General features: G+C 34.0%; 1 protein-coding gene across 1 annotated transcript in view; it reads right to left on the reverse strand.

Annotated features, from left to right (window-relative positions):
- The window catches only part of Tnpo-SR (transportin 3), a 116943-nt gene that overhangs the window by 96527 nt on the left and 430 nt on the right, over nt 1-19986 (reverse strand). Inside the window, exons 2-3 of the mRNA XM_085825081.1 lie at nt 12802-12891; nt 11362-11475 (exon numbers count right to left, since the gene is read on the reverse strand). Coding sequence (XP_085681207.1) covers nt 11362-11475; nt 12802-12891 — 204 coding nt within the window. The remainder of the gene's footprint in view (nt 1-11361; nt 11476-12801; nt 12892-19986) is intronic.

The following is a 19986-nucleotide window of genomic DNA, read 5'->3' on the forward strand; positions in this document are numbered from 1 at the left end:
ACGTCGCTCGCAGTTTGAGACAAAAACATCTCGACGTGCGTGGCACGTCTTTTTAGCGCAAGTGGTTAAAGAAATTTTAAAGGATATTCATTTAATGAACTCTTGATAACGTGACCTTCGAATTTCGACACCGGTTTCCAGCTTTGGCGGCAGATATATCACGCATGTACAGATGTTTCCCTCTATGATGGAACGGAGCCACGTCTGTTGCAGAGAGGTTTTCCTTCTTTACAATACATATTCTTTGATTCTAACCTCCATGGTACCGTATACTAAGATTAAACCCATTTTGTTTTATACAAGAACAGGTACTTTCTTTAGTTCATGCACTGCACATGCGATTCTCAAGAATACTGGAAACCAAAAGTTGCGGGAAACTTGCTTTGCCTTTCTGAAAGGCAATCAAATTGGAGCTGCGAAAATTGGCTCTATGCCAGCAGACACTCACGTGATAGGCAATTCTCCAAAAAAGTTATCTCTTCCGACGTCGGCGCAAAAATCGCTTTTTTTGGCGGGATCATTGTATGAACTTCCCTGACTTTTCCAGATTTTGACAAAAATACTTAAATTCCCTGACTTTTCCCTGAATTTTTTGGTCAATTTTCGAATCCCCTGACTTTTCCCGGTTCTCCCGGTTTTCCAGGTAGCGTGGCAACCCTGTTGAAACTTTAATTGATGTAACAAATTTAGAAGATGAGATAATGTCTAGAGAAGAGTATAAAAGTAAAATTATTATTTGGAAATTACGTGCGAAAAGATATTTAGATACTAATCCACATAGCACTAATTCTACTTCATATGGAAATGTCACTGAATCGAAGAACAAAATTAAACTCCCCAAATTGGCATTGGAAACATTTTCGGGAAAGGACGTGTGCAGTTGGCCCGGGTTTTGGGCACGATTTGAGACAGCTGTACACGAAAACGAAAGTCTACATGCCGTAGATAAATTTAACTATTTAAAGTCAATTCTTACTTCCGATGCAGAAACTGCAATACAAGGGTTGACATTAACAGCGGAGAATTACAAGAAGGCTGTGAAAATATTAAAAGATCGCTTCGGACGCAAAGAACTAATAATAGATACCCATATGAACAATTTATTAACTCTGACTCCAGTTAAAAGGTCTGGCGATGTGACAGCACTTCGAAAATTATATGATCGTTGTGAAGTACAAATTAGAGGATTAGAATCGTGTAATATTTTACCAGATTCGTACAGTACCTTATTGTATCCGATATTAATAAAGGTGATTCCAAATGATTTAGCACTAGAATTTAATAGGAAGTATGAAGATGATTATCAGACAAAAATTACGAATTTGCTCCATTTTCTAAGAAAAGAAATAGAAAGTCGAGAACGTACAGGATTTTTAATTAAGCCTACAGATTCTGAAGTCACTGAAAAGAAATCCCATTTTGAAAATAAGCGGCAGTTTGGAGAACGTTTTCGAGACAGCGAAAGAAATCGGGATTATAATAAGGGTAGAATTCCTTCAGCGACAGCGTTAAACACATCACTATCTAATAGCTGTTTATTCTGTTCTGAAAACCACACGCCAGAATCATGTCAAAAAACTGTGCCAGAAAAAAGGGAAGCATTGAGGCAAAGGGGATTTTGTTTCAGGTGCCTCAAAAGACGCCATTTAGCTAGGATGTGCAAATCGAAACTAACTGGTGGTATTTGCGATCGGCGACATCATACATTGATACATTCTGCCGAAACGAAGGCGTCAGACAAGAGTCCCGTCCAAAGGGCAGTAGTCTCTTCTGTTTCCGATTGCGCAACAGCAAATAACTCATTTCTTCTGACAGCACGAGCTGAGAGGACATCTGTAAGAAATTAAAACTTCCCGTTACTGGAGAAGAAAAAATAAAAATATTCTCTTTCGGCTGCACGACGTCTGAAGCGCAGAATGTTAAGAAAACCAGGCTCATTTTGCGTAATTCGAAGAATCGATATGAAATCAAAATAGAAGCTTTAATTATTCCTGTCATTAATGGATCACATATTCATTCCCCTAGAAATGAAATAGTTAATCTTATTAAAAAACAGGGCATACAACTTTCCGATGAATGGGGACCAGGGAATAAACCGCCGAAAATTTCTTTACTGATAGGAGCGGATTTTTATTGGAAAATAGTTACGGGTAAGGTTCACAGACTGTCTAATTCCTTAGTAGCGGTTGAAACAAAATTAGGTTGGATCATTAGTGGAACCAAACGGGCTTAGAGAATTTTCCCAAGTAATGTGAATACTATGAAGGTTCATAATAATAAAGATACACAGAATGAATCGCTGTCTAGGTTGCTGAAGAATCTCTGGGAGCTCGATTCTATGGGGATAAATTATGATTCGGATAAGGAACTCGAATTAGAAGATAATTTAGTTTTCGATAATTTCAAAAGATCTGTGAAGTTTGAAAACAATCGTTATATTGTGCGCCTTCCTTAGAATCATAATTCAAATGAGCTAGGAGATAATCTGGAGATTGCTAAAATTAGATTTAAGAGTTTAAGTCGTAGATTTCAGAATAATCAACAGTTCTATGACAGATATCGCGAAGTAATTGATAGGTACTTAAAAGAAGAAATCGCCGAAGAGACTAACATTGAAATTGGACCAAAAACATATTTTATGCCGCATCAAGCCATTATAAGAGAAAACAAGGAAACTACAAAACTCCGTGTGGTTTTTGATGCTTCGTCACATGCGGAGAATTGTTTGTCATTAAATGACTGTTTACATTCAGGTCCTAAGATGTGTCCAGACATACTGGAATTGCTCCTTAAGTTCCGTCAAAATCGAATTGCGTTTACAGCTGACATCGAACAAGCATTCTTGCAGATTTCCCTTGCTGATGAAGACAGAAACGCAGTCAAGTTTCTATGGAACGATGATGAATTAAATGGAACCAAAATAAAGGCTCTTCGTATGACAAGGGTAATTTTTGGAGCAACATCTAGTCCGTTTCTTCTCAGAGCAACTTTTAATGTACATGTTGACAAATACAAGTTACAGTATCCGAACGTATTTTCCATGCTAACTGAAAATATGTATGTTGACGATTTAATCGCTGGAGCAGATGAAGAATCAGAAGCATTCGAGGAATCGGAACATATTAAACGCATACTGAAAGAAGGTGGATTTAACATGCGGAAGTGGAAAACGAATGAAACGAATTTACAAAGGGTATGGAATGAAGATTTTTCACACGATTCGACTTGTTCTAAAGTATTGGGATACATATGGAATAAGTCAAATGATACATTTTTGATAGAAATTGAAGAGTTGGTAAAAGATGCCAAAAGGATAGATAACATACCAACTAAAAGGGAAATCTTGAGATTTGTAGGACGTTTCTTTGATCCACTGGGGTTTTTAAATCCATACACCATCCGAGCTAGGATTTTATTACAAGATTTATGGGAACAAAAGATAGCACGAGACACTGAAATACCAGAAAATCTCAGAAAGAATTGGCAAAGCTGGTGTGATGAATTAGCTCATATTTCTAGTTTGGAAATACCAAGACATCAGTTTGCAGGTGCTGGGAAAAGGGATATAAAGGATGGTTTACAGTTACACTGTTTCACAGATGCGAGTCAGAAGGCCTATGGGGCTGTTCTGTATTTTCGTTATTCGAAAAATGGAGTCATTCATACAAGTTTCATTACATCAAAATCACGAGTAGCACCTTTGAAAAAATTATCACTTCCCAGATTGGAATTGATGGGTGCTTTGATAGGCTCGCGCTTGTCAAATTACATCCAAAAGAAACTTCGGGACATTGATTTAATTGTATATATGTGGACCGATTCTAGTATAACGTTAGATTGGATTAGAAGTGATGTGAAAAGGTGGAAGCCATTCGTTCAGAACAGAGTGAAGGAAATACAGAAGAATTCAGATGTCTTGAACTGGAGATATACGCCTGGTGAACATAATCCAGCTGGTTTACTAACTAGAGGTGAAAATGTACTATGGGGAGGCTTTTGGGAGCATATGGTTCAGTCTCTTAAAGCACTTCTGAAGAGAATCTTACGCAAATCATCCTTGACATTCAGGGAATTAGAGACAGTCATAACAGAAGTGGAAGCTATATTGAACTTCAGACCTTTAACATTTACATACTCGGATCTAGGAGAGCCAGAATCTTTGACCCCTGGTCACTTCTTAATAGGAAGACGATTACTATCATTGCCACAAGGAAGCTCTAAATTAACTTCAACAAAGGAGAGTCTTACACGTCGATTTAGACATCAACAGATACTGGTAGAAAGAATCTGGCGAAAATGGAGGCAGGATTATTTGATGAATTTAAAATCTGCTCATCATTCCAAACTGGCGAAAACAGGAACCTGTTTGAATAAAGGAACTATTGTATTAGTGCATGAAGATAAAATTCCACGGCTGATGTGGAAGATGGGCATCATAATGGACGTCTTTCCTGGGAGAGATGGCAAGGTGAGAGCCTGTGCTGTCCGCTTGCCCAATGGACATACGATTAGAAGACCAGTGCAATTACTATATCCGGTGGAGCTGGAATGTAATAAGGACAATTACGGCAATTGTCCTTCCGGGCGGGAGGATGTTGCAACTCAACTCTTGCTGAGATCCGATGGCTGAGTGACGTCATCTCGAACTCTGAACTCTCGCTAGAGATCACGAGAACTCGGGACTGAGAAGTCGCACGCTGCGTCGTGCGAACATTTAACCTTTCATTATGTAAAAATTATGTAACCGTTAACGCCTTCATTAAATATGTTTGTGTTAAGAAAGTTTATCATTTATGGATTATCCCTCTAAGATTTTACAGATAGAGTCCCTGAGAAGAATGCATCCAGTGGCCCTGGCCGAACCCATTGGAACAAGGTAAGCAGTTTTGTTTTACCTTGATTAATTAGTTAGAAGTAAGATAAAGAATATAAAACAATACCCCTTGTATTATCGCGAAGTTGTTGTTTCATTTATGGTAACCTGAGGAGTTGAATACTTTTACATAGAATTGGGTGTTCCTTTGACTTTTTAAGTTAAAATATATCGATGTGTACATAGACAAAGGCAAGGGATTGCGCACTGCCAAATTTGTGCAATTATCTGATGTTTTTTAAGTGAAAATAGGTCGATGTGTATATGGGTAAAGTCAAAATAACAAGTCAAAGAAATGCACAAACTCGGTATCCACGTACCACTTTTACCCAACATTTGGTGAAAAGGTACAATAATTTTAATTGAAAAGAAAATAAAGAAACAAAATACAAACAAGCAAATAAAAAAAAAAAAAAAAATTAGAGGCAAGGCAGAAATTCAATGAGACGAGTGAGCTTGTTGATCCTCAAACAATTTTTCAAATCATAGAAGGCTTAAAACATCTACTAGTTTCTTACTCCACATTGATTTTCATATAATATGTGGCCTTTATTACAACAGCTGAAAATCCAGCTTCACATAGATAGGATGTCACAAAGGGAATGAAGAATGTTAGAGCTTTTGAACTTAAAAGTTGAAAAATCAATTTTGATTGAAATCCAAAACTCCATTAAATCTGAGAAAACAAATTTTGTTCTTGGATTATTGTCGCAAGAGAGTTCAATTAAACTCTCTTCCTCATGTGAATGAAAAAAATCATGGATTCATATAACTTTCTGCATATTATCTTCTAAAAAACAGTCTGCAGATCAGTCAGTAAGCTAAGAAAAGTGTTCTATAAAAAGGGACAGGAATTCCTGTGGAACAATGACTTTATTAGAAGCTGTCTACTAATATGTTAGAAAACACAGAAGCTGTCTATTGATATAATGTTAGAAAATTATCTTGAGCACCACTGTCATTTAAGTTTTTTACCCAACTCTGTATGCTTTTCCTAAATCCTGAAACCTTTTGTACGAGTTTCAAGATTTAAAACATTTAGTTTGACAAATATGTCACACATATATGCTGGTTTCAGCAATAAACCTGGTTTACAAAATACTTGGTGCTCGAATGACGCTCCTCTTGTAGCAAAGAGTTATTTTCTTAATGCAGCTCAAATGCACAAGACATGATATTAAAATGCAAAAAACATCATGTATATGACACATTCTAATACCAAATTCAACCGAGGACTAAGCAACTTTGATGCAAGTGCTTTGCTCTGGATAAAAGCAATGGTTCCACACAGCATGCAATGCAAATAAGTACCTGCAGTTGTCCATAGTGACTGGATATTGATTGAGCTTTATCAGTACATACACCGATGCCAGAGATGTAGCTAGAGTTTTCAGTGCCTGCAAACAACTGAAGATTTTGTGCCACTTTCTGTGTACCAAGAATGGAAAACATTTCATTCTAAAATTTTGTAACATCAATTTGGTACCTGGGAACAGATGTCCTCCCTTGCCTCACCCTAGTTATGCCACTGACTGATGCACTTAATTTCAATCTATCTCATCCAATTTTCTATTATAAACTTTCAAGCATTTGAAACAAGCCTTGTGCCTTTGCACTTTCGATGATGTTCTTATAGAACAGAAGATTTTCAACAATAATATTACCATCCAGCACACATACATAAGATACACATAAGATTAATGAACATGTAAAATTTGCATCTTTGCTGCCAGACGCCTCATCTAATTGCAGTCTGAATTCATTTTCTTTTATCAATTCATCAGTGAACACATTGCTTTCTGTAAATCTTGCAATGTTCTACTAAAAAAATCCCAAGATTTGTTGACCAAGTTAGAGTGAACGGTCTCGAAATGTCATATTACCTTATTTGGAACATACTTTCAGGTGCAAGGATTTTTAAACAGATAACACAATGCGGTCTTTCATTGTTGTTCATTTCTATCAAAGTAGCTTTCCTTGTATTTACGATATTTCCCCATTTTTTTTCCATTCCATCAGTTGTCGATGCTTTGGCACTTGAACTATAACTACGACTGGCTTACTTGTATAATGAAAATATTTCCATTTTGTGACAAATAGTAAGGGCTCGTTGATTTCTAGCAATATTTTGTCGAGATCATGACTTTTTTCAGAGACATATGAGACCGAACGATCTTCCCTAACCTTCATTTGTTTGATACTGATGGTCATGAACAGAAAAAGAAATGTCAATAGATGTCAACCTTGAGAAGTCTAACATGGCAACCGTTTGACAGGAAGTAACATGTGCAAAAAATTGATGAGAATAATCAAGTACGAACCAGATGCAATAATATAGAATAATTGCAAAGTGAAAAAACTAAATGAGAGAATAAAATGGTGCTTTAGTAAATGAAACTGATAACAAAACTTACTTTAGATTAAAAGTAGAAATAAAAATATTTAAATATAATTTCAAAGGAATTAGAAGAATAATTGAAATATAAATATTATGAGTAACTTAAACTATTACTTTAGAAAACAGAAATAAAAATTAATGAAAAATATGGGCAAGCTTTCAACGCAAGTCTTGTCTCACCACAAAGTGAGGCCAGAGGCATCATGAGGTGGCCGTGGTCTTACTTCACGGCACACACTTTGAGAATCCCTGATCTAGAAAATAGGATTCTATCTATTTAACCCTTTGCATTGGAGCGGTGCCTCTCAGTCACCACTGCATGTGATGCGATAACTCGAGCGGTGCCTGAGAGGCACCATTCCAATCGATGTGTTTATTTGTGTTTGACCTAAGGAATATAGATTGAGAGATCTACTTGGCCTTTTGTAGATCATATTATGAGGTGTCTGAATAGCTATAAGGATGTCTTATCTCAAATAAAGGTTGTCTTTGCAATGCTTATGCGATTAAATGTCTTATCTCAAAAATACTTGCGACCGCGGGTAGGACTCTGTCTTCGACATCAGTTCGAACCCAACCTTCTGGCCGATCACAGTATTTCTTCCAAAGTTACTGAGCCCAATAAGTATGGAACACGACGAAAAAGTTACTTCTAGCGAAGCTGAGTTTAATTTTTCGGCAATAACGAACGAAATTACATCACTACATAAACAGCTTGCCCATGAGAACGAAGACGGAAGTGATAAAGATAGTGACGATGTTAAGAGGAGCAAGAAGATGAAAAATCCGAATAATCAATAGTGAATCTGGAAGCCAAAGTAATTGTACAGAAGAGACTGAACCTTCAGAATGGGCAGTGTGCACAGAATCCGAAGAAATCCCCAGAAGAATACCATTTGTATCCGGTGAAAGACAAGTAGGACCGCACATATTTGCACACATAAAAGAACCAATAGATTTTTTCAAATTATTTTTTATCGAGGAATTAGTTACTGACATAGTGCAGGAAACTAACAATAACGCTGCAAGGAAGGTGGATGGGAAGACCTTATCATCCCGTTCTATATGACGATTATGGTACGATGTAACAGTTACCGAATTTTGGGCGTTTATTGGGGCAATCATAAATATGGGGACAATGCCACTAGCATACAAGAATACTGGTCGAAAAATTATACTAGTTATATTCCGTTTTACTCAGACACGTTTACGAGAGACCGATTTTGTCAAATATTTTGGAGACTTCATCTCGAAGACAATACCCTCAGAAAACACAAACCCTAGAACCTGTTTGCAGTTAGTATTTGGTTTCCTTGAGTATATAAATGAAACTTTCTCGAATTATTTTGTACCCGAAGAGCAGATTTGTGTGGATGAGTCGACTGTCAAATTCAAAGGCCACATATCATTCATTATGTACAATCCAATGAAACCTACAAAATGGGATATTCGGGTTTATACGCTCGCAGATTCAAATACCGGCTTCATTTGTGCTGTTCTGCCATATTATGGATCTCTAACAACAGAGACTTTGATAAGACCCGATCTACCGGTATCAACCAGAATACCGCTACATCTATACAAAATGACACAGGATAAAATTCCCGGTGTTCAGGGACACCACATGTTCACGGACCGTTATTATATGAGTTACATATTGGCAGAAGAATTATGCAAACAAAAGTGCCACTTAACTGGGACGATCATGACAAACAGAAAGCACCTGTCATGTGAAATACGAAAGCCAAAATTTGAGAATTGAACCACATGTGCATATTGTTAAGGTAATATTTTGGTTCTTGCATGGAAGGACAAGAGGATTGTGACGGCTTTGACTACTTGGAATTATGTGGGAATAACTCCTGTAAGAAAAACTCTACGAGGCAGTATTGAAGTCGTTATAAAAAAGCCCAATGTTATTGTAAATTACATCAAATTTATGAGTGGTGTTGATTGAGCTGACCAACTGGCTTCGACATATTGTTTCTTAAGAAAATCCGTAAAATAGTGGCGAAAACTATTTTTTTGGGGGTTTGGAGATCTGCTCCATCAATTCATACATTCTTTATAAATCAGTAAAGAAGCAGAGAAACGAACGGCCGCTTAGTTACCTACAATATTTGAAAATTTTAGTGGATCAACTGAGAGGAGACTTTCGACAAAAACAACCCAGCACAGCTTTTACTTCACATAGCATTTCTGAAGAGATCCAACTAAAGGGGAAGCTGCATATTATTTTGATGGGGCAAAAAAAAAAAAAAAAAAAAAAAAAAAAAGATTGCAAGGTTTGCTCCCAAAGAACGTCAAAAAGGCGACAAACTGTATACTACTGTTACACATGCCCCGACAAGCCAAGGATGCATATTGGAGATTGTTTTGTAAAATATCATACGAAGCAAAATTTTAGAACGTAATGTTTAATACACATGTTTCGTTAAGTTAAAAAAGTATGTACAATGTTAAAATATACGAGTTTAAAGTGTTTTATTGTGTCTAAAATTATTTTAAGTTAGCAATAAGGAACTCATGATATAAGCGGGAATGGCTGATTACTCTCGTGTTGCTGGTTCACCCGACAGAAAAACGCCTTGAGCGCAAACGGTTAATACACTAATTAAACATATACTAACAGTTTAAAAGATAATCTGTTTTATCATTCATTATTAATGCTCAATAAATTGTAAAATTCAATTTTCTTTTGCATTATTTTCAATGAAATAAGCATTTAACGCATTTGAAGAGAAATCATAGTCCTTTTTTGTCAAGAACAAAATAAAAATTCATATTCCCTATAAAGAATGGACCATGCTATCTCCCACAGTATGCTAAGCTATTTTTAAATGAAAATTAATGCTAAAATTTGATGTTTAAAATTTATTACAGTTTAAATTGGCTGCATTTACGATTACTAAGCACTGTATAAACTTTATTGCTTTAGTCAACTATACTCCTTATCTTGTAACATTGTAATTATTTTTAATTTGTAGCTTTGCTTATGATTTATAAATGAAGATGACAGAGAAGCATTTTACATACACCTCACATATCTTGGTCCAGAATCCAAAACTCTTTGAAGTTTTATTACTCATATTCACAGTAAACTAAAGAAGGAGGTACTTTTCTGTTTTGCCGGCACAAGCGATAAAGTCGCCAATAATGGTACAACCGATGCCAAACAGAATATTCTCGCTGGTAACCTTTTACGCCTCATTTTCAAAACAAGTTGCAGCTTTTTCTGATTGTTTCTTTCAAAACTGGCATATAATTACATAGAATTTTTATCAGATAGTTCGGTTTTATGTCTAAGGCCATTTCGGTAATTAAGTCAATTAGGATGCAATCACAGCGCTTACCCGAAGCCGAAAATATAGAAAAGGTAAAGTCAAGGTCATTAGAATTCATGAATTCTAATGAGAATGCATTAGCGAAGTAAAGCACTGCAGTTTTAAATTTCTGAGTAAGCTATTCATACGAATTGAAATATTTCTTGCATTTAAACTTGTGTTCCAAATTAAGATTTAACTTGAAATTAATGTAGATAATTACTAAGAGCATTAGATTTTTGTAGAGTAGTTTACGTGAGATGAGATCGCTTGGGGTCACGTGATATGAACACTCGAATCAGGATGTTGAACCATGAAAGCATAGTAAATTCTTAAATTAATGTCTTTTTACAAATTTATTGTCTTTATTTATTGGCTTTTTATAAAATTTTAAGCGATATTAAAATGTTTATGCCTTCAAAAAAAGAATTCTTAGAACTAACACTTTTTTTAAATATTTTTCATGTGTATACTGTATGTTGTCGCCAATAAAGTCTGCTTGGCGAGATTTGCGCCGGCGAAACGGAAAAGTACCAAGAAGGATTTAAACAGATTTTTTTCCCCTTTCTTTTCAGGTAACAAACAAAAAATTAACAATACTAGAATAATAAAATTTATGAAAAGTTATGCTTTCATTTATATCTGATCAAACACATAATATTAAATAAAATACCTTCTTGTCAATATGAGAAATATATTAATAGTATGCAAGTTAATACAAATAACTGTTACAGTACCTTTATGCATTTATGGAAAAAATATATTACCTGTGTGAGAATGACTGGTGAAGTTTCTGAGGTAACATGACTTATATGATTCAATAAAGAATCACGTAATGAAGAATGGGATTCTACTGGTAGTTCATGGAATGAAAACTGTATCTGTTTAAAAAAATATATCATTAATATACTGAAATAAATTCACAATTACAGAGCAAAAAAGAGGGTGTGTTTTCATTATAACAAATAATGTCAGAAATACTTAAATTTAAATAAACACAACAGAATCAAAACACTCTACTTTCATACAACTTTCATTACAGAAAAATTACGAATGTGATTCTTATTACAGTATTTCTTGTTTGATAACTTCACATATTTATTACTTAAAATTAATTAAAACTAATTTAAGAAAAAAAAAAAAACAAATTAATTCTATCTTAACATTAACAAACAATTCTCTACTCAACGTTAAATAGTATTTATTTCTACACATATCGTACCTTATTAACAAACTGCAGAATAAAGTTTCATGCCCTGTATGTTACAAAACTGTACGAGGTTAAATTTTATGAAGCTATATGGAATAAAACTCCATACATGTCATTTTTATGTTTAACTTTTTCTTGCAAGTAGCAGAAAACAATTTCCATTTTATCATATGATAGACAGATATTTCACATAGTGCAACAATATCATTCCAATGAAATAAATTTTGTGAATGATAAACAAATGTGTGCTAATTAAAATGTGCTTTGAATTTTAAAAAGAAAAAACAGTTTAGCTGTAATAAATATTAGAAAGAAATTTAAAAAAAATTACAAGTCCAGTCCAAAACCATGTACTATTAATGCTAATATTTATGAAAAAGACTAGAATTTTCTGAGATGATAATAAAATAAATATTAATTAGTTATAAATGAAAAAAGTATCAAAACTTTACATTTTAAAATTTTGCTCTTAACCCTCGTAGTGGCACAGGTTTTGGATCTGTCATGAAGACCTGTATTTAAACAGCATTTGTTAGCTAACTTTATATAATTACTTATTTTAGTGTATATTTTCATAAACTTTCATTCATTAGGATGACATTTACATTATTAAAGAAAGGATGACACTAAAATATCTTAAATTATAAGTTAATATATAACAAATGACTAAAAAAAATTTCATGACTGGATAAAGCTGGTCGTGATGCTCAGTGGGTTAAATAATATCCTCTTATCTTTGACATAAAAACTGAGTTTACTACAATAATTTCCAACTCATTATCACTATTCAAGATTTATGATGATAAAAAAAAAGCTATAAATATCTCAATTTAATCACTATTAATGGGCATGTACCAGTCTTTACTGCCAATATAAAAATTTTTAGCAGAATATAACAAAGCAGTATGAAAATGTGTTGCCATTTTTGAGGAGAGAAAAGTTATGAATGCCTAAACAAATAAAGCAAAATCTACAGCACGAAGAAATTTCAAAATACCTTTGTCCTCATTGTTTGGGCAGCAAAATAGCATGATTCAAGATCTCCTCTCTGTAGAAGTAATTCATCTGCAATTTTCCATGCATAAACCTGAAAAATTATAATTATTTTTCTGTTACCAATTTTTAACTTGATGAATAATGACATGAACTATTGCATATTGATTAAGCCTTATTCAATATACACTTTCATGATGATTCACAATTAGGATACAATAATTTTACTGCAGGACTATAAAATATTTACAGGGTGGTTATGACATAAATAAAGTAGACCAGTAATCTGCAATGCTTGTGACCAGAGGTAGTGCGGATTTTAGAATTTTGCAGATTTCAGGACAGAAAAGGTAAACCATAATATTTAGATTAAAAATGCAAAATAAATAAGGTCATATACAATAAACACATATGAAGCAAACATGTTTCTGACAGAGATTTATTTTAAAACTTTAGGGTGCTCCAGAGCAAAGTTTTTTTAAAAAATTATATACAGTAATAATCTCTTACTCTGTGACACAACTTTGTTGTTCTAAAAGGTTTTTTCACATTAAATGCACCCCACTGGCAGCAAATATAGTCACATTTTAGTTTCTGATGGAAAATATTTATCACCTGTATTTAGGATGACATAGAACATATTTTGCAGCATGTCTTTTCCTCTACAGAAACTCTGCCGGTATTACTTGAAGTGGCGGTGAACTGTTCCACGATGCTTTTAATTTTGCCATTTAGCACTTTCTCATACGCATTCTGTATTTCAGTGTGTGTGCGTATCAGTTTCAAGACTGACAAAATTATTTTACAATGGATATCTCCATATTGTTCAAGTTCTCTTTTATACCCCTCCCAACAGTTGGAAAAAATGGTTGTTCCTTTTCTAATGTTGTTCTTAATCTTGTTCATCAGTATAGTGGCAATAAGATCAGGGACCATTACAAGAAATGTTTCACTCGTTTCACAACATATATCCCCAAAAATCCACTCTGGAGGCATCATTCTTACATTATTTTTGCATTACGTGAACATGTTTTTGTTGATCTCCATAATGCACCCAATGTCCTTTTTCCTGCTGCTGCCATTTCAAAAGTGCAGATCTCCCACAGATAACTGTTCCAATACACTACTGTTTTGTTGGACATTCCTAGTTGCTTTTTGTAGAACATAACTGCAGCCAACTACTGCTGAAATTACACGTGTCCTTTATTTTTAAATCAGCATGCATGTCTTTTCCCTCTTCTTTCAGGAGCAGTTCTGAAATTGGTACTCCATCACTTTGCTGTTGTCAGAGCCACTCATAAAAGACAGTATCAAAGTTTTCAGATTTCACCTCATGCAAAGATTTCCAATGTTAGAATCACTGTTACTGTAAAATTTCAAGATCTTTCCTTTATTTTTTCATACAGCATATACTATTCTTGTCACAATTTTGTACGATTCTACAATAAACCAAGGAATAGCAACTCCCTCCATCGTTTGTGAAATTTTTATGTTCTGCATTACCATCAATGAAATGCATTTATGTTTTTCAATGCAAGCAGTTAAATCATAAATGCATTTCTTTCTTATCCTTTTTTAAAAAGCACTGAAATTAAGACTATTTTCATTTTATCTACAAAAAAACCAGATAAAGAAACAAAATGACATCATCACATCATTAAACAATCTCAAGAAGTAACAAAACTTAGGAAATACAACCACGTGAACCATAAAATTAAAAGTTCGGTAAAAGTATAGTTTAGGGTACCCCTTGGCGAAACATGGATACTGATTTTGTGTAATTCTTTGACTCGTTATTTTGGCTTGCGAAGTGGCAATTTTTGCGCCAAAAATCGCCGTTACACAAAGCCAAAATAACAAGACAAACAATTGCACAAACTCGGTATCTATGTACACATCGGCTTATTTTCACTTAAAAAAACCCCTCTGAATTGCACAAAAATGGCATTGAGCACTCTTTTAATTTTATCCATGTACACGTCGACCTATTTTCACTTTAAAAAAAATCCCAGAATTGCACAAACTTGCATTGCACACTCCCTTTACTTTGTCAATGCACATATTGATATATTTTCACTTAAAAAGTCAAAGGAGCACCCAATTCTACAATATAGGCAAACAAAAAATATATAATCGCAATAAAATACATTTTAAACCAAACAATAAAATAACATAAAAAAGGAAAAACATGTTATACATTTAAGCACTACCAAAAGCAAATATTTACTTACCATGATTTTCGAGTTCGCTTCGTACACCCAGAGCCACGTAAAAATCAAATATCAATCATACTCAAATGACTTTTTTCAAACCAGGTACTCTTTCTGATCGAACGCTTCACATAGTAACCATCTGAACCTTTCTTCCTACAAACTCATTCAAATCCATCTAAACGATTTTAACATGCACCACAAAAACGCTTACAAAACATCCATTGATTCAAAATTTCCCAGAATCATGCACCCTATTACGTCGCAATAGGATTTCCATAATATTCAACTACTCAGGCTACCATAAATGAAACAACAACTTGGCGATAAATCAAACAACAACTTCGCCATAATACAAGGGGTACCTTAAAGTCTACCCTAAAAGTTCAGTAAAGTTGTCTGCTTCTTTACCATTATGCAGACTGAAGGAAAGGACACAATAACATGAAATTAATGATTTGGTAAGTATTTCCATCATGATGTCATTATTTGGTAAGTATTTCCAGTTAGAGTAGAGAGAAGGGTACCCCTTGTATTATCGCAAAGTTGTTGTTTGATTTATGGTAGCCAGACTAGTTGAATAGTATGGAAACCCTATTACGACGTAATTGATTGCATGATTGCGGTAAATTCGTAAGGGCTTGTGGTGTGTATGTTGGTTAGGAAGTACAGTCAAAAGTCGTTAATCTGGACTCGTCGGGACTTCGGCTATTCCGGATTATAGATCACCAGTTTAAATCTTGTAAGATGGCATGCAGAAATTCTAAAATTAAAAATATGAAACCGTAATTTATGAAATAAAGAACAATTATGATCTAAAGGGTATCAAAATTTACCAAAAAAAAAAAGCTTAATATTTATTTTACTTTATTAAACATTTCTTTCAATGTAAGTTGTTTAAGTGTCTTCATTTTATGTGCTAATTCTTTCTCTTTAATTCTATAAACAGACATAATTTCTTGTTCAGTTACAAAGTTCCGCTGTTCAAGTCCTGTAATTGCTGCGCCGAGAATACTAACTTGTCAATCAAAATTTTTTCGTTTTCACTAACCTCTTTGTCACTTTCTTCATGTCTTTATCCATTTTTTTCAGTAATTCCACTTTTTGTTTGATGGACATCGAAACATTTTGTTTTGTAGATCCTTTGGGAGCTCCAGCATTGGAATTCTATTTGACATAATCGAAAGTTCAAGTTTACTTTTATAAAATTGCTCTTAAAGTCTGCAAAAAATAATAAGCCGGATCCAATTCGAAGATTAAGGAACAATGCAATCATCAACATTAATTGAAATAGATAATTGGTTAATTTTAGCTTATATACCATCCGTTATACATTAAACGCGCACGCGAAAACGTATTCTGCGCTTGCGCACACGCATATGCGCAGTCATAAAGGTCTTACGCGCACGAGTAAATGCCTATGCGCATGCGCAGAAAGTTTTTAGCTTTGAGGTCCGGATTATAGATCATTTCGGATTATGGGTGTGCGAATTAACGACTTTTGACTGTATATTGCTTGCATACCTGCCAACATCTAAAAATAAAAATTCAGAAGAACACGAAGAATTAATATCATCGTTTGATATTGAAAAAATAACAATTTATACAAATAGAAAAAAGAAAATTGTACTTACATTAGTAAATCTCAGTTAAGTAGTAACTAAAAAATTTATTAGGAAACATAAAACAAGAACTTAATGTTACACAAAAAAATTATTGCAATGAATTTAGAGTGCAGTTTTTGGCTTTAGCCAAAAATTCTTTGGAAAATTCCTGTCATAACAATTAGTTTCCTCATAACATTTAGTGCATCGGTGTTTTCGTGGTTTTCCCCATGTGTAACGTGTATACGAGCCAGTTTCCCTTAGAAAGTCCTCCACGAAGGCATTCCTCCCCTTAGGTAGATAGCCCTAGAGGCTTTGCCGTAATTAAATACACACATACACACCTCATAACATTTAGCAATTAAAATTTTTCTAGAGTTTTTGGTGAAATTGAAGAACGAAACATAGTTTTGTTTTTCTCTACAACACTGAAGACTCTCTCGCACTCAGCATTACTGTGTGGAATTACGAGAATAGCACATAAAACTCTTGCTAGTCTATCATATTTTGGTGTTCCATGAGCTCTTTTTATTCTTTTTAAGGTACCAACGAGGACATTGTCTATCTTCTCCAGAACTGGCAAAGTCTTCAAACTGTGCAGCAGAAAATTGGTTCTGTAGTTCATCTAAAGCATCATTATGGCATTCATTTTCTTTAATTGTTAACAAAATTAATCAATAAAAAAACGAATCTTTTCAAAAGATGAATTTTCAATTTGTCAAAAGATGAAACATCCATCTGAAAAGTTGACCGGCATGATCGGCAGCGCTTAGCGGCATGTTGTGTTCGATGAGGAATGCAGTAAACAAACATTCTGCCAAAATGACATCGGAATCCAAATTCGTAGCCGAATTTGAAAAAAAATCACCCACTTTCTTTGACGTTGTCGAAGCCGAAGCATTAACTTCATGATTTTTAGACTTAACATGCTTCACAATGTCGCTTCTTCCACCATGACTTATTATGAAGGCACACACGCGCACGTTGCAAAAATGCATAGTTATTTCCTTTGAAGGATTCTTTAATTGTTGGAAATTTGGCTTTGTAGGCACGCCGAAACTATTGAGAATACGGTTTTTTTAACTTTCAGTGCATTGGATTGGCTGGTTAAGCGGCGAGTTGGGAGAAACCGCAGGTTACTGGATTCGAAGTAGTCGGTAAAACACAATGCAATTGGCGAAAATCGCTGAACTCGCGAAAAATTCTAAAATTTCGACCAAAAATCACTAAAAACACTTGAAAAAGGAAAAAAATCGTAAAATCGTAAAGACAAATGCATTTTCGTAAAAATTACGAAAAATTCGTAAAAGTTGGCAGGTATGTGCTTGTTATGTGGTTTAGACGGTAAAATGGCTGAATATGGGAAGATTAATTTGAAGTTTCTGTTCAATTTAGATAGAAAGGAGAAAAAAACATTACTTGACTGGTGTGTAAATGAAGGTTTATTTAGTAGCCATTATCGGGTGTCCTGTTTGTAGGAAGGAAATGCGTATGGTCGAATGTCGTTACGGAGCATATTTTTTACTCCTATTTTGCAAATTTATGTGGCATCGCCGGTATACAGATTCTAGTTCAAATAATTTTAAGAAGTTTTTGGATGCTGTTAAGGAATTTTGTTTGACTGACGACATGTTAAGTCATAAATAAGGTAAGTGGATATTTCCTTTGTGTAGTGCAAAGATGAATTTCCTTTTTTATGTTATTTCATTGTTTGATTTAAAATGTAGTTTATTGAGATTATATATGTTTTTGTTGTCTGCTCCTTTGACTTTTTAAGAAAATATAGTTTGATGTGTGCATGGACAAAGTGAAGCGAGTGTGCAAAGCCTAGTTTGTACAATTCTCTGATATTTTTAAGGGAAAATAGGTTGATGTATACACAGACAAACAACTTGCCAATAAATGAAACAACAACTTTGCGATAATATAATGGGTACCTTTGTCTATACTCTAACCGTTTACAATAATGAGCCCCTTGTTTTTTTGGCGATTCTATTTTGATGCCAAGATTAACAACAGGAAGGCACAATTTCAAGACGGTACACAAAACCAAAACAAGAAGTCAAAGAATTTCACGAACTAGGTGTCCATATATACACCGATCTTTATTCACTTAAAAAAAACACCACAGAATTGCACAAATTAGTCCTTATGCACTACCTTTGTTCATGTACACATTGATCTATTTTCAATTTAAAAAAATCAGGAAGCTAAAACAAAGTTAAAACTATAATGTAACCTGAAATGGGGTTTCATCGCCAAAACAGAACAATATTTGTCGTCAAACGAAGAGGCACCCAATTCTACACTAGAGCCCTCATTTCTTACATACTCTTGCTTTAAAATAATAATAATAATAATAATAATAATGACTTTACAAGATAATATAATTCAGCAACAACTGTAAATACAAATTCATCACTGCAACATCTGGCAGCATAATTATCCAATAATTCAGTTTTCTCTTTTTTTTTTTTTTTTTTTGTTACAAGTTCTAGGCAAAAAATATGACAATAAATTTCCATGATATACTGTGAAACAGAATCATTTCTATTAATGTATACTTCTGCGTAATTTAGGGCATCTGGCACCTTTATGTTGCAGTCATATTATATTTTACACTACACAGTCTTACTTTCAGTATAACTTTACTTGATTTTCCTGCTGTATTGTTTAAGGACAAACATGCAGTAAATGGTTTTTAAACTATACTTTCTCCAAGTTTCTTACATTTATATTATGTTATAATTAATGTTAATTTTTTCCACTGCAATTCATTATGTATACATACTACATGTACACTTTTTAATGTATTATTATATGCATGTATGAAGTACACTGATGCAAAAACGTATTGGATAGCAGTACACATAAATAAATATTTTCTTTTTAAATTTAAATCAGTCATTAGGACAGTGAACTAATGGAAATGTACTTAAATCATTTGAATTCAACTACTGTATTTTTAACATTAAAAAAAAAAAAAAAAATCTGAAGCCTTGACTTTTTGGTTGCGAATTGGAAAGAGGCATCTAAAGGCTATTTATTACTAAACTGACTACATAAACACATAATTTGCACCTTTTATTTTACTAATAGTGTAAGTTAAAAGCATTTAACTCGCAAACAGATGAATAAGAAAGAACATTTTTAGAAATTACAATTGCATTGAAAGTAGAATGCATATTTTTGTTTAATACGCCAATATAATCATGATCATAAGTGGGCCTGGATGAGAGAGCAGATCCGAATTAGCTTCTACCGTTAAGGGAAAATTAATGCCGTAGATGACTAAATCACCTTACAGATGTTACAAATTATTAATACCAACTTGATATACAATTTTAATTACTAACAGAGCACAAAAAGCTATTG

The sequence above is a fragment of the Stegodyphus dumicola genome, chromosome 10 (genome assembly GCF_044657685.1).
Source record: "Stegodyphus dumicola isolate Sdum_Otavi_A_Nest chromosome 10, ASM4465768v1".
In the NCBI taxonomy this organism is placed as follows: Eukaryota; Metazoa; Arthropoda; class Arachnida; order Araneae; family Eresidae; genus Stegodyphus; species Stegodyphus dumicola.